This window comes from Strix uralensis, chromosome 3 (assembly GCF_047716275.1).
Source record: "Strix uralensis isolate ZFMK-TIS-50842 chromosome 3, bStrUra1, whole genome shotgun sequence".
NCBI classification, from domain to species: Eukaryota; Metazoa; Chordata; class Aves; order Strigiformes; family Strigidae; genus Strix; species Strix uralensis.
The window spans coordinates 53,037,030-53,049,777 of NC_133974.1; the positions used below are offsets into that span (position 1 = coordinate 53,037,030).

Genomic DNA, 12,748 nt, shown 5'->3' on the forward strand with positions numbered 1-12,748 from the left:
CTTCCATATAAAAAATCCTCTTTAATAATATGCAACACATACTCTGTCTTTTCATTTTCTCTATACAACAGACAGTAATATCGCTGATTAAGGCAACTATCTGGAGTTTGTAAAATGCATTCTACTTTGACACATTCTTAAGATCTTGAGAATTAAAAAAGTGTGCTTTCAGAAATATATGTTAAAATGAGTACCGCAACTTACAAAGCAATAACAATACAAAAAGGGGAAAAAAAAAAAAGGTGTATCTCAATGTCAAGTCACTCCACAGGGAGCTCAAAGTTCTAACCAAGAAAAAACTGACAGCACACATCAATTAAAACAAGGAATGTCACAATAGCATTTAAACATGTCATTTTATTTCACTAACAAAACTAGATCAGAACCTTTGGTTTTTTCAAACTATTATTGGACCTCTTTACAGAGAGCTTGTTCTTGATAATTTATCAGTGGCACACACCTAGGGAGCCATAGTGGCTATACTGTGGAAAATCTCACTTAGTAAGGTAACGGAGATAAATTTTTTTAAAGATAGTAACAAGCATATAATACCAGAATAAACTTCACTGAGAATAATAAGAACTTAGATTAACATGATATAATATCTACAATACTTTGAAAAGTAAACTGGTAAAAGAAGGAGCTGTTGCCTTAATGCTAAATTTATTTTTGGTAGGTTTTTGTCCACACTTAAATTTTAGACAGTATTTTGTGGTTTAATACACATTCGCAATGCCAAAGAAACCCTGAAAAAAAGAATACTTTTTTGTTTTTGTCTTTTACTAGCCTAAACCAGTGGTACTCAACCTTTAACAGCTGGAGAGCCACTTCTTTATTAAATGGAGTTGTAGAGCACCATAAAAATCAAGTATCAATAGTGTGATTTTTTTTCCATCATGACACTTCAATGTGTGATGATGCTGCCTCAACATCATCGCATATTGATACATCACGACATGACACATCAGCATCCTCTCTCCCAGCAGCATTCTGTCTTCAACCCCTTCTGGCTGCTAGGAAGGAGTGGGGTGGAGGGGTGGAAGGGGCAAAAGGGCAAGTTTTTCCCCATTCTGCCCCACAGCTGCTGGGTGGGAGGTGATCTCTACTCTTACCTGTGGGGGGATCCCAGCAGCTCCTTTTCTTTCCCCCTATGGGAGGGGGAACTTCAGCGACTCCCACACTGCTGGTCCTTTGCTCAGTGCTCCCCGCGCTGCCTGATAGAGTGGAGCGCCGATCAGACGCCTACATTGCGAGAGCCGCCTGTAGGGCCATGAAGAGCCACATCCGGCTCTAGAGCCACAGGTTGAGTATCACTGGTCTAAACAAAGCCAAAAAGGTACAATAGAATAAGGGCCCCCGTTTAGATCCTAAAAGGATCAGATAAAACCACAAAAATAACCCTTAAGTAAAATATAAAACATACTGTCTTGCTTTTAACATTTTCTACTTGTAGCTATCCAGCAACTTGAGTAGGAAACTAAAGGCAGGTTTTCCTCTTTATACTTTTAGAACACTGCAGGAGCTTGTCCACAAGTACGCAAACAAAGATATTTTGCACATGCGTATTTTATTTGTGGTTTACAGCCCATGCAATAGTTCTTTGAAAGATATAAGCAGGAAAACTCTCTCTATGTTTAATATGGCCATTCATCCAACAGTCAACAAGACAAAATTAAATGAGCTAAATAGTAATATAGATACTCGATTATATTTTGCTTGCTACTGTTTGATTACTATGAAATAAGCATTTTTGTAAAAGATGTTAAGAAAAAAGAAATAGGAACCTTGGCTTGAGAGTGTCCTGTCTCTATCAATCACTATAGCACCAGTGATTTCTTTTTTATCAGTATTTGGCAGTGCTGTGTCTGATGAGATGCAATAGAATAAAGCACAGATCGGATCAAACTCTGGGTCTGGTTCCAAATCTCGTCTGGTTCGAGCATGTAACTCCATACTGATGAGGGTAAGGTGTTGGACCTACCAACAAATAAATACAGTAAGTTAGTATGTTTTGGAGCTTTCTTCAAGAACGTTAAGAGGAGATTATTAGTGCAAATTAGTGCATTGCAGACATTTATATGGTCATATTATATTGCAACTAAGAGGTCACACCTGAAAATTAATAGAAGTGATTAAACATGGATCTCTGGATCTCAGTTTTTTTCAAAAAGCATTATCTTACAAAAAAATATTAATCACTTAATACACTTCCATACTCAATTATTAAAATTCAGTATTTGTTTCTGAGTACTATCTTATTCTACCAAGAGCAGAAAATACAGACAGAAATGTTCAACTTCAACAATTGTAAATTCTTGTAATGTTTTCAAACAGCTTTGCATATTGAGCTGAATTAAGTTTCTGGACTGATCAAGAACAAAGAATCACTGTTGGTCTTTATCTTCCTTTCCCTCCCTCACCCAAGACATGCAAACAAGCATGAAGACTAAGTCACTTAGAGGAAGATGTGGGGAATATCTAACTTCCCCATCACTCGCATTAATGAACTTCTGCATCATCTTGCTACTGCTTTTTGCAAGAACGGTTTGCATTAAGAAAATGCTAATCCCTATACATTGTACAGTTTTGACTCTACAATAAATACTGTAGTACTTAATAGTGTTTCAATGCTATGTTGTTGCTCTGTCTTGCATAATATAGTTGATAATGTGGACTAATTCTTGGAGGGATTACAAGGGAAATGTTACAAATATTTCTGAGTATGTAAGCTGCCCCCAGGGGCAGCCTGCTCTCCTCTAGATTTGCATCCTAAATCGCTACAGCCATCACTGAAATGAAATTTTACTATCAAGTTCTAGCTACATTTCCTGCAAAATCATCAGGTTTATTGTGGCCTCCACTATATCATCTACTCAGTGCATAAAACTGCTATCTCTCCATCTCATCTGTAAATTGGTCAACAGCTCAGGCCAAGCCAGGAGGTGGTGACTGCCTGGGAGCACAGACATGCTGGCTGGCCAGTTTGCAGCCAAACACAGCGGTACTGTATTCACAAAGCATCCCTTTCTCCAGCACCAATTTTGATCTCTCTTCCCAGACCAATTACTGATCTACACGAAATATGTAGAGACGCTCTGAGTCACATACCATTTTGCTATATGTAGTAGAAATTGGCGACCGGGTTCAGAAGGTAGCATCGTGTAAAGATACCAGGAGGGCCTGACTGAATGACACCAAAACGTCTTGTTTCTTAAGGAAATGATCCATGGCAGTTACAGTCAACTAGTTTTTCCAGGAATGTTTTTATACAAAACTTACTATTTCTTCCTTCTGATCTTTCTCTTATTTTTGTTTTTTAAAGGAAGGTTTACCACCTTCTCAACAAAAATACTGTGAAATTTGGTTCAATACTAATAAATAAAGGCATTCGGAGATCAAGCTGAAACTAGGACAGCAACTACTTAAAGTTGCAGACATCACACACTGATTAATTTTAAGTCAGGCAGGGACTAAGAGGAGTAAGATTTTTTTAATTCTGCCATTATAAAACTGGTCTGATAAACTATCATTTTTTAAAATAATATGTAACAGTAAGTTACCTCATGTAAAGATTTTGCTTCCTGCAGGTTTTCCACACTGACTTTAAAACCGTAAGTGTTATTTAAAGATGGTCCTTCAATCTGAGAAGTCTCTTTCTTTGGAGCGCCAAGGGCAGCAAATTGATTCTTATTGGGGGGGGAAAAAAAAAAAAGAAAAAAGCACAGTATAATATTGAAAAAACTACAGGTTGCTAAATTCATATGCAATATTAAATACAAATTTATCAGTGAAAATGCAAACACTACACTGCAATTACTAAAAAAAGGCTTTCACTATCTCATGTCATTTTTCAACAGGGAAACAACAGTTCTTTCTGCCTTTTAGGAATAATTTGAATGAAACCTCATAGTAAAGCAAGAGGCAATTTGAAATACTTTAAAAAAACCCACCAAACACAAAAAACCAAAATGCCACACATACTGTATTTCTTAGAAGCCTGAGGACAGGGGAACCAGCAAATCTCTATTCTCTCTTGAGCAACAATTCATCAAAACCCTCCCTTTCAGTCACCACTTTTTAAGGCACTGAATTAAGAGTACACTTAAGTACCCACTTAAACCGGGTGAACACCAGTATGTTGAGAACAAAAGAAAAGACTATTGGGTCATTTCGGTAATGCACCTAGCCCACCTTTCTGTTTCCAACATGGGGAGCAGAAACTCTGTTTAGGCAAAACATGCAAGTCTGATCATTTTATGCAATCCATTCCCTTTCTGCTGTCAGGATACCAGTGCCATTCGCTGCCTACATTGTTTTCAGAAAACACTTAGAACATTGTCTGAAAACTAATACACACAGAGACACATAAATATACATGTCTGTGTGTATATATACACACACACACACAAAAAAAAGGGCAATCACAATAGAACTTAAAAAGGAAGTTGTAACTAAAAGGGCAAAACAACATCCTTACATGGTGTCTCTAGTGTTTCATTAAAATCTCACTACCCTAAAACATAGAGCATACTCTCAATATTCAACTTTCCCCACTCCCCCGGCAAATTAAACGGATTTCTTCTTCCTAACTTTGAGTATATACTGGTACTACAGCAATTGCACCCTACCATTTTAAATGTATTTTCAAGACCTTAACAGCAACAGAAAAAAAACAACACAGAAGAAAGAGAATGAATATGTCTCTGTGTGGCATAATAAAAAGACATCTGTACATAAAATCTTAATTTACCTTCATTTGTGTGGTTAGAAGCACTCTTCGAAGACCATCAGTATTATTTCCCCTCTTGTGGCTCAGTTTCTGGGCTTTTGGTTCTGTAAACATATATGAGTGCAAAATTGCTCAGCATCAATAATATTGTCTAGGCATAAAACAACATGCTAGAAACAACCAGAGGCATTTGGTTAACCTTATAAACAAATACTATATATACAAACAAATACAACTTTATTCTCTGTTCAATCCAAAGCACAACTACCACAATTTGATATTTATGGACATTTAGGAATGTATAGTACAAGGCCAGTAAGTTACCCAACCTCACATGATTATCATCTTTAACATCGCAATGTTATTCACACTCTATGCTGAGATTATATTTGGAAAAATACAAGCAATATATCCAACAAGAATTCAAAATCCCCCAAACAAGCTATACTTGTTTTAACCAGCACTTCAGAGTTCACATACTAGAGACCATCAGGAAGCAAAAGGGTGTTCTGCTTCTGGAATTTTTTCATAATTCAGTAGTTACTTTCACAATAACGCACAGGCCTTTTCATTTCCAAAACTAGTTTTAAATATATTTTTCTGGTGATATAATTATTTTCTCATTATGTCAAAAGAAATATAATATTATACACAGAAATTTTTTTGGTGTATCATTAGAATCACCTAATGGATTTACCTGTGGATAAAGGAGTAAAACCAAGGACTTCAGGTACTCCATCTTGATTTTTTCTCTGCATAATGGGTGTACTATGTAGGCAAATAGATTCAGAATTTCCAGGATCTTCATTAACTGGAAATGGAGAAGTGTCAAAGGATGTCCTAATGTCCTCTTGGGTGGATGGAGAGTTTTGTGCACTTCCAACAGATACTACATCATTTCCTTCCACAGAAGACAAAATAATATCCTGACTTTTCCACTCCGTGTCTTCTAAATTGGACTGCTTGGGATCTGGTGATGCTACTTGCTGCCAAGGAGGAAGTACTGGAGAATCTGGTGAACTGTAATTGATGTAATAATCTTCCTCCTCCTCCTCCTTATCATGTTCTAGTGTTGAACTAATAAGTGTCTTGCTTTCAGATAGAGTTTTATTAGAGTCTATGTCATTTTTAGTATTTATTGAAGTTCCTATAGTGCTTATAGACTTATCACAGGTTTCCTTGGTTTGTGTTTTTGTAGTTTCTGCCACAGAAGCAGGAGAATTCTTTGTAGGCACAATAGGTCTTTCATCTTCCAAGCTAGATAAATTTAAGTCTTTAGGTGCTTTTACTACTTCTATAGATTTCTCTTCAGACAATACTTTAGAGCTGAAATTCTCAGCTGCCTCTGCCAGCTCAGCAGGATGATTCTTAGGCAATTTCTTGAAATGTTCATACTCTTCTTTGGCATGAAGCCATATCTGAACTTGCTGTTGGCTTGGAGCACACTTGCATGGCATTATGATTATTTTTTTGTCTTCACTAGTTTTATGGCTATTACTTTCTCTTTTATTAACAGTAGAGTGACCATTATGAGGAGGAGACCCTGGCCTAGGACTTTCTGTCATTGCTGAAAATGCAGTCTTCCAGAGTCGTAGACCTTCTAATGAGAAGTCCCCCTCAAACTCAAGCAGGTCATTTGGAAGTCTAGTTTCCACTGTGAGAAGCCGTCCTCCGATCTCCCTGTGAAGAAAATCGTTTGAATTATTGTTTTGCTCTAAACTGCATTACAGGCAGTCCTCAAGATGATATACAAGCAGAGTCCTGCTAACTAGTTTTCTCACTATGCAATTCCTGTGGGCAGTATTTTTCTTTTACAAACAAAACAGGCACGTTCCCACTTACTACAATAATATCAAGCAATAAGAAACCAAAGTATCATGAAAGAAAATGGGTATTTGCACGGGAAGTACAGTAATTTTCAACTTCAAATGTATACGTATCAGATGGGATCTTTCATGCATCTGTGCCGCATAACAGCATAAAATTGTTTACAAGGCTAAATTATATTTAATATAGTCACAAGCATAGGTAGACAGAAATGCATTTAACACAGTACCTTGGCTTCTCTGGAGCATCTGAAGGATTGCTGCAAAATGGCTCCTGATAAATTGTTTCTGCGAGATCATGGTCCAGCAAAGTTGCCATGATTTCTTCACGACTGGGTGGGGACATGAGAGGCTTAAGAATGTGAGCAGTACGAGGTGTAAAACTTCCATTCTTTGATTGTGAGGGAGAACTGGTTGATCTTGGTGAACTATCTGGAGTTGGAGTTAATGCCTCATTGTTTCTCGAAACATACAATTCTAAATCCTCAGAAGCTGCATCTATAAGTTCACCATCAGGAGAAGACAATATGGATGTAAAAGAGGTATTAACTGAATCAAGTGGTTGACATGGTTCAAAAGTGGTTTCTTTTCTAATGTGGCTTTGAATCCAGTCTGAGCTGGTTGGCTGAGGAAGGTTAAGAAATCTCTCTTTATTTACTGTATTTCTATTCAATTTGAATTTTTCATTTAAACAGACCTCAGTCTCTTGTGTACAAGAGGTATCGATAGAACTAGGTCTAGAAGTTGAAGGATGAACATTTTTCCTCCGTTGGCTATGGCAGTGGTTCTCATTATCCACTGAGGTCTTCTCAAAAAGTTCAGGGCTCAGGGAACCAGACCGTACCCATTTACTTGTGCTTGAAGAATGCTGCTTTTCCTCCTCAGAGTTTTGGTCATTATGACACAGAAAGTCATTTTCTGTTGTCTGTCCAGAACCAAGATCTTGAACTGCATCACTCAAGAATTTCTGGGGCAAATTTTGATCTGCTGGTACAAACTGACTTGCGGAATAAAAACTACAAAATCCAGTTTGCCCTATAGAATTAATATCAAAGTTGTAATTGTGGTCTGGAGACAAGCTATCTTCAAGCGAGTAACAGCTTTCAAAACCAGGGTCTGAAAAAAAAATGGGGCTGTCATCAGACACAGAGTGATCAATGCGACTTGTGATCTGCTGGCTTAAAGACTCCATTTTTGAAAGTTTTGGTGTTTTTTCTTTAGGTTTTGTATTCCTGGGAGCACGAGATTTTCTTGGCGATGTGATTGATCGTGACCTTTTGATTGCTTTATGCTGTTCAAGAGGGCATGGCATACTCCTGCTCAGCTGTGTTTTAGCTGGTAATGGTTCCTGTGTAACATTTGCATTCTGAGCTTTCTGCTGTCTCTTCTGGAGCAACTCTTTCAAAACAGCTAGGCCAGACTGTCCTTCACTGAATGCTGATGGGGCCACTATAGTCCTATTTTTATACTGGGAGATGGGTTTTGGTTGCATGGTTGTTTCTGACATAGACCTTTGTTTTACTGTTACAGGTTTAAAATGTGACATATCCAAAATAAATCCTCTCTGATTTTGCTCCCAATTTAACTGTTTCACTGGACTCTTCAAAGATGTTACAAAACAGTTCTTAGGCAACTGAAGTGGCCCAGGGCTTTCCTCAGATGACTTAAGAATAGAAGAACAAGGATCAGAATGCTTGGATGCCTCTGGTAAACAAAAAATCTGCTGTTGATTATTGTCTTTACAATGTAAATAGTTAGTGGCATGTAACTGATCCATCTTTGCCGTGTCCAAAGAGTCACGAGTTTCATTTAATTTCCCAGCTGGTGGTAAATATCTGTTTTGCAAATTTTTTATCTCCTCTGCTTTTGCAGAAGTCTTATCTTTAGAGATGCGTGCATTCTGTGTTACCTGAGTTGAATGATTAGATGGATCAAATACTTTTTGAATGAGAGCAGAATCCTTCATTCTAAATATAGCACTTTGAGTCCTGGGTCTTTGAGAGCTCATTTTTGGTACTTCCCTTCCAGATGCCACAGGAGTAGATGCGAAAGGTGAATGAGAGTCTTCTCGTGGAGCCGGTAAACACTGTGCATCTACAGGCTTATCAATTTCCATCAATGAATGAAAACAGCCTGATGAATTACCTTGTGCATCAGCTGCTGAAGGGAGCTGTGCTGATGGTAGATATCCTGCTGAATAGCCAGGAAGAGGACTGTCTTTCCGGTTATGAAGTGGCTGTGAGTTGACAGAGTTGTAAGAAATCTCTGGCAGATCTTGATGTTTCAGCAAAAACTTTACTTCTGCAGTAGAACGAGTATTTCCTTTTTCATCTTTAAATACAACGCGCTTTCTTGAGGACGCTTTTTCAGCTGGTTTTTGTCTTTGTTTTGTTCTAGGTTTCTTCTTTCCATCATCTGCTGTTTTATCAGCCTGATTAATCTTTTTCTTTTTCTTGGTAGATACAGTGGGGCTAGTAAATTTCTTTTTACATTTCTTAACCTGAGTTTTTGCTCGACTATTTTTTCCTACATTAGAATTAACAGTCTTGCTGTTGTACATATTGGGCCCCCTGCTAAATAAAGCTTCTCTGTCCAGGTTGGTCAAAATTTCTTCTGCTTTTGGATCAGTAGGAGACCAGCAGCGAGGGGGAGATGTGTTTACTGGGCTTGTGCTTCTCTCAGAAAGAAAACCTAACTTAGACATAACATCACTATAGTTATAGTCACAGTCTTCAGCTTCAGCATTGTAGGATGGCGAAGGAGGAGAAAGAATCGTATGAGTCCTTTTTCTGAAAGATAAAGTTTTTTTAATATTTTTACTACCTGTTTTTTGTAGTTTTCCAGCTTTTTTCTTGGTTGACTTATGTTTTGCTTTCCTTTTGTGACTTTTCTTTGGTGTTAGTGGATAAATAGGATATTTGGTTGCAGGAGAGTCAGGAACTTTTGGCCAAAAGTCCTTTAAAGGTGCAAGCTTTTTATATAAGTTCATCTTTTCCTCTGTGAGTACTACTCTTTCCTCACTAGAATCTACTTTCCCTAGTTTAACAAGCATATTTTTTCTCCCTCTAAATCTATTGATGATAATATATTTAATAATAACAGGTGGCAATTTTTTAGAAAGTTTTCTACGCTTTCGAGACTTCTGAGACCCATCCAAACTTTCAACACTTTCTATCGGTTGAGGTAGATTAATTTTTGAGTTGTGTGCGACAAAGCTTGATTCACTGTCTTCAGTCTCATAATTTACCTTCCGTTTCGTTCGGAGAGTATATTTATTCCCACATAATCCAAATGACTGCTCAGTTTCAAGAGATCCATCTGCGAACTGGCAGTCAGTATAATTAGCAGTACTTGTAGGCATTTTATTTTCAAAAGCCTCAAGAGGAACTTGAACTAAGTCACTAGGTAAAGCACCATCCTTATCAGGAATGTTACTACAAGCGTTACCTTGTGTATAGCAGCTTTCCTTCACTGATGCAACATCATTTACACTTGCAGGCTCCTGATGATTGATAAAACTATGTTTCTTTTTATTCAGCTTCAACCTGGACTGTTTGTTGCCTTGCTGTAATTTATATGTCACAGGAGCTAACTTCTGTGGTCGACTGAGACAATTAGAAAGAACAACACTAGGAAAGAACATATAATGTGCTGCTTGTTGACTGAGGCTTGGCTTTTCTGCCTTATGTTCCTGAAATTCTTCATACCTAATTTTAAGCTTATTAAGGCCACCTTCATCAGTGTTATTTTCAAGTGAATGTACCACAGTTCGACTGCCTCCTGAACAAGACACCAATTCACAATTTTCTGTAACTGTTGCTGGAAAAAAACTATTTATACTTGCAGTGCTGGATTTTTCATTTACTTCAGAGGACATTTTACCTTTGGAGTGGCTTAAATCAGAAAAGTTAAATAAGTTTTTATTCAACATGTTGTCACCAATGTGGCGGCCCACATGCATAAAAGAGACATCCTTTTCAGCCTTTCTGATGCTAGTATACTTCCTACTAGGTATCTGTCTGCTCACTGATGAAATATCATCTTCATACTCAAAAATATTATTTTCACATGAAGGAACCGGGAGAGTATCTTTCTTGTTACTCTCTTTGTGAGAGTTTTCTGCATGGGTACTGTTGCTGAATGGAGTTGGGTACTTTGCTGAATAAGTGCTTTCTTTTGTAAGAGAATGGACTGAAAGTTCAGGTCTTGTTTCTGTGTTTGGTTGTGAGAGGTCTTCTACTAAATCTTCATTATTCAAAACATGGTTAGAAAGGGCACTTGTGTGTTTACACTGAAAAGTAATTTTAGCAGAAGATGGGGGTTCTAGCGTAGCAGCATCTTTGTGAAAGATTGAGGTCTTTACAGACATTTTGCTTGTTGCAATGACGGAGGAGTGAGTTCGAGAACTTTCATTATTCAAAGGATTGTCTGAAATGGAAGACAAGCAATTTTACTCTAGTTTTCCTGTAAAAAAAAAAAATCACCTAAGGCATTAACCATTTTAATGACATCTTCCTGAAAGCCCTCCCATCTAAAGAAGAAACAAATCTCTTCTAAATCACACTGCATTTATGAACGTGACAACTATAGGCCCCGAGTACATGAGTTGCTTTATCAAAATCACGTTGTCAGTACATTTGTGTCTCAGTTGTTCTGTCAGTTACTCCTAAACAGTAGGCTTACATACAATTGCCAAAGATTTCACACTGGTTTTCTGAAAGAGGCTTCTAAAAATCACTTTCAGATAACTAAATACAAACAGGTTGATTTCTAGAAAAGCTTGTATCCTGCTTTGCCCCTGAGAAGTATGCACATTCATTGGCTCTGAGAAACAAAGAACGAACTTACGTAACTTTCCCCATGTAGAAAGGTCCTTGCACAAAAAGCTAAAGTACTATCTTAAAACATGGCAAGGGCTTTGTATTAACTGTCCTGTGCGCTAAGCATAGGTATTTTGCTGCTCTTTCATAAAGCAGAGCAATCCACCACCCATTGAGACGTTTATGCAAGGAGCTCACACCATTTAGTTAGATCACAAACTCATATTCATGCATTAACATTCCCACACAGATGTGACCAGCATGTGCTGTGGTAACTGTCTTGGGCAGACTCATCACATGATACATGGCACAATTTCTCTCTTTCTTCCATACAATCACTGCATTTACTGCAGGATAAGTGTTGACAGGCAGGTGGTAAGTAACAAATTAACAACTGGTTTGCAGCAACTGTGTGCTCGCTTAGAACCACACGGAACACCAAGTAATTTGAAGGAGTTTATTCCTCTGCAAAGAGGCAGTTACCACATTGCTCCTGGCACACAGCAATTAGTTCATGTGTCCACCATAGGAGTTAAGAGACATGCTGTATGACCTGGAAGCATGCACTGCACACTGTTGTATTAGACAGGGTATCCTTTGGGCCCTTACTGTAAGTCTCAACCAATTTGGGGATTATCTTAGATTCATGCTGCCTTCAGCTTAGCAATTTATTTGTTGCCAGGTGAGAAAAATAAAAGGAAGTCTCAATCTGTTTCTAATAACATTTTCTAATGCATACACAGAGTCCCTGAGCTGTGAAACACAGCTGGGAGATGCTGCCTATGATTCTTTGAAGGTAGGAGTCCACACAAAGAACGGGGATGATTAACTGAAAACCAAGAAAATGGGAGTCTAGTGAAGTGTCAACAAACACTTGGAAGATACTTCACCATTCAGATACAGAAATTGCAAAAATACTTGTCAGTCAGTCAGATGTTATGGACACAGATTCATGTGTGGATACGCATTTTCTAATTTAGAGGAACTGGACTGAGATCTGTTTTGAATTTACAGTATCTGCTATTATAAGAAGTTGATGTGAAAGTTCACAGTAATAAACTCATTCTAGGCTGATAATATTCTTCTGCATGTGGTATTTCATATACTTAAAATATTCTAAAATTTAAACAGTGATTTAAGATACAATCTCATTAGCCAGAAGCATCCCTTTTTACGTTAAATTACAAAGTCCTTCAAATAAGGAAATTACAATTTTATATTCTGCAAAACCAAATCACATTAGTAGTACCATCACATATTAACCCTACCATTATATCTATAAAAGCAAACAAAAAAGTAAACTATGCTTTAATCAGTGAACACAAAAGAATAGCTGTGGTTGTCTATGTAATAAGATCATATAGCTCACTTTC

General features: G+C 37.6%; 1 protein-coding gene across 4 annotated transcripts in view; it reads right to left on the reverse strand.

Annotated features, from left to right (window-relative positions):
- Positions 1-12,748, reverse strand: part of REV3L (REV3 like, DNA directed polymerase zeta catalytic subunit) — a 129,307-nt gene that overhangs the window by 34,679 nt on the left and 81,880 nt on the right. For all 4 annotated transcript variants that reach the window (XM_074862302.1, XM_074862304.1, XM_074862305.1 and 1 more), the window contains 5 exons: positions 6,786-10,983; positions 5,427-6,409; positions 4,751-4,833; positions 3,561-3,686; positions 1,785-1,977 (listed from right to left, as the gene is read on the reverse strand). In XM_074862302.1, the coding sequence (XP_074718403.1) occupies positions 1,785-1,977; positions 3,561-3,686; positions 4,751-4,833; positions 5,427-6,409; positions 6,786-10,983 (5,583 nt within the window). The remainder of the gene's footprint in view (positions 1-1,784; positions 1,978-3,560; positions 3,687-4,750; positions 4,834-5,426; positions 6,410-6,785; positions 10,984-12,748) is intronic.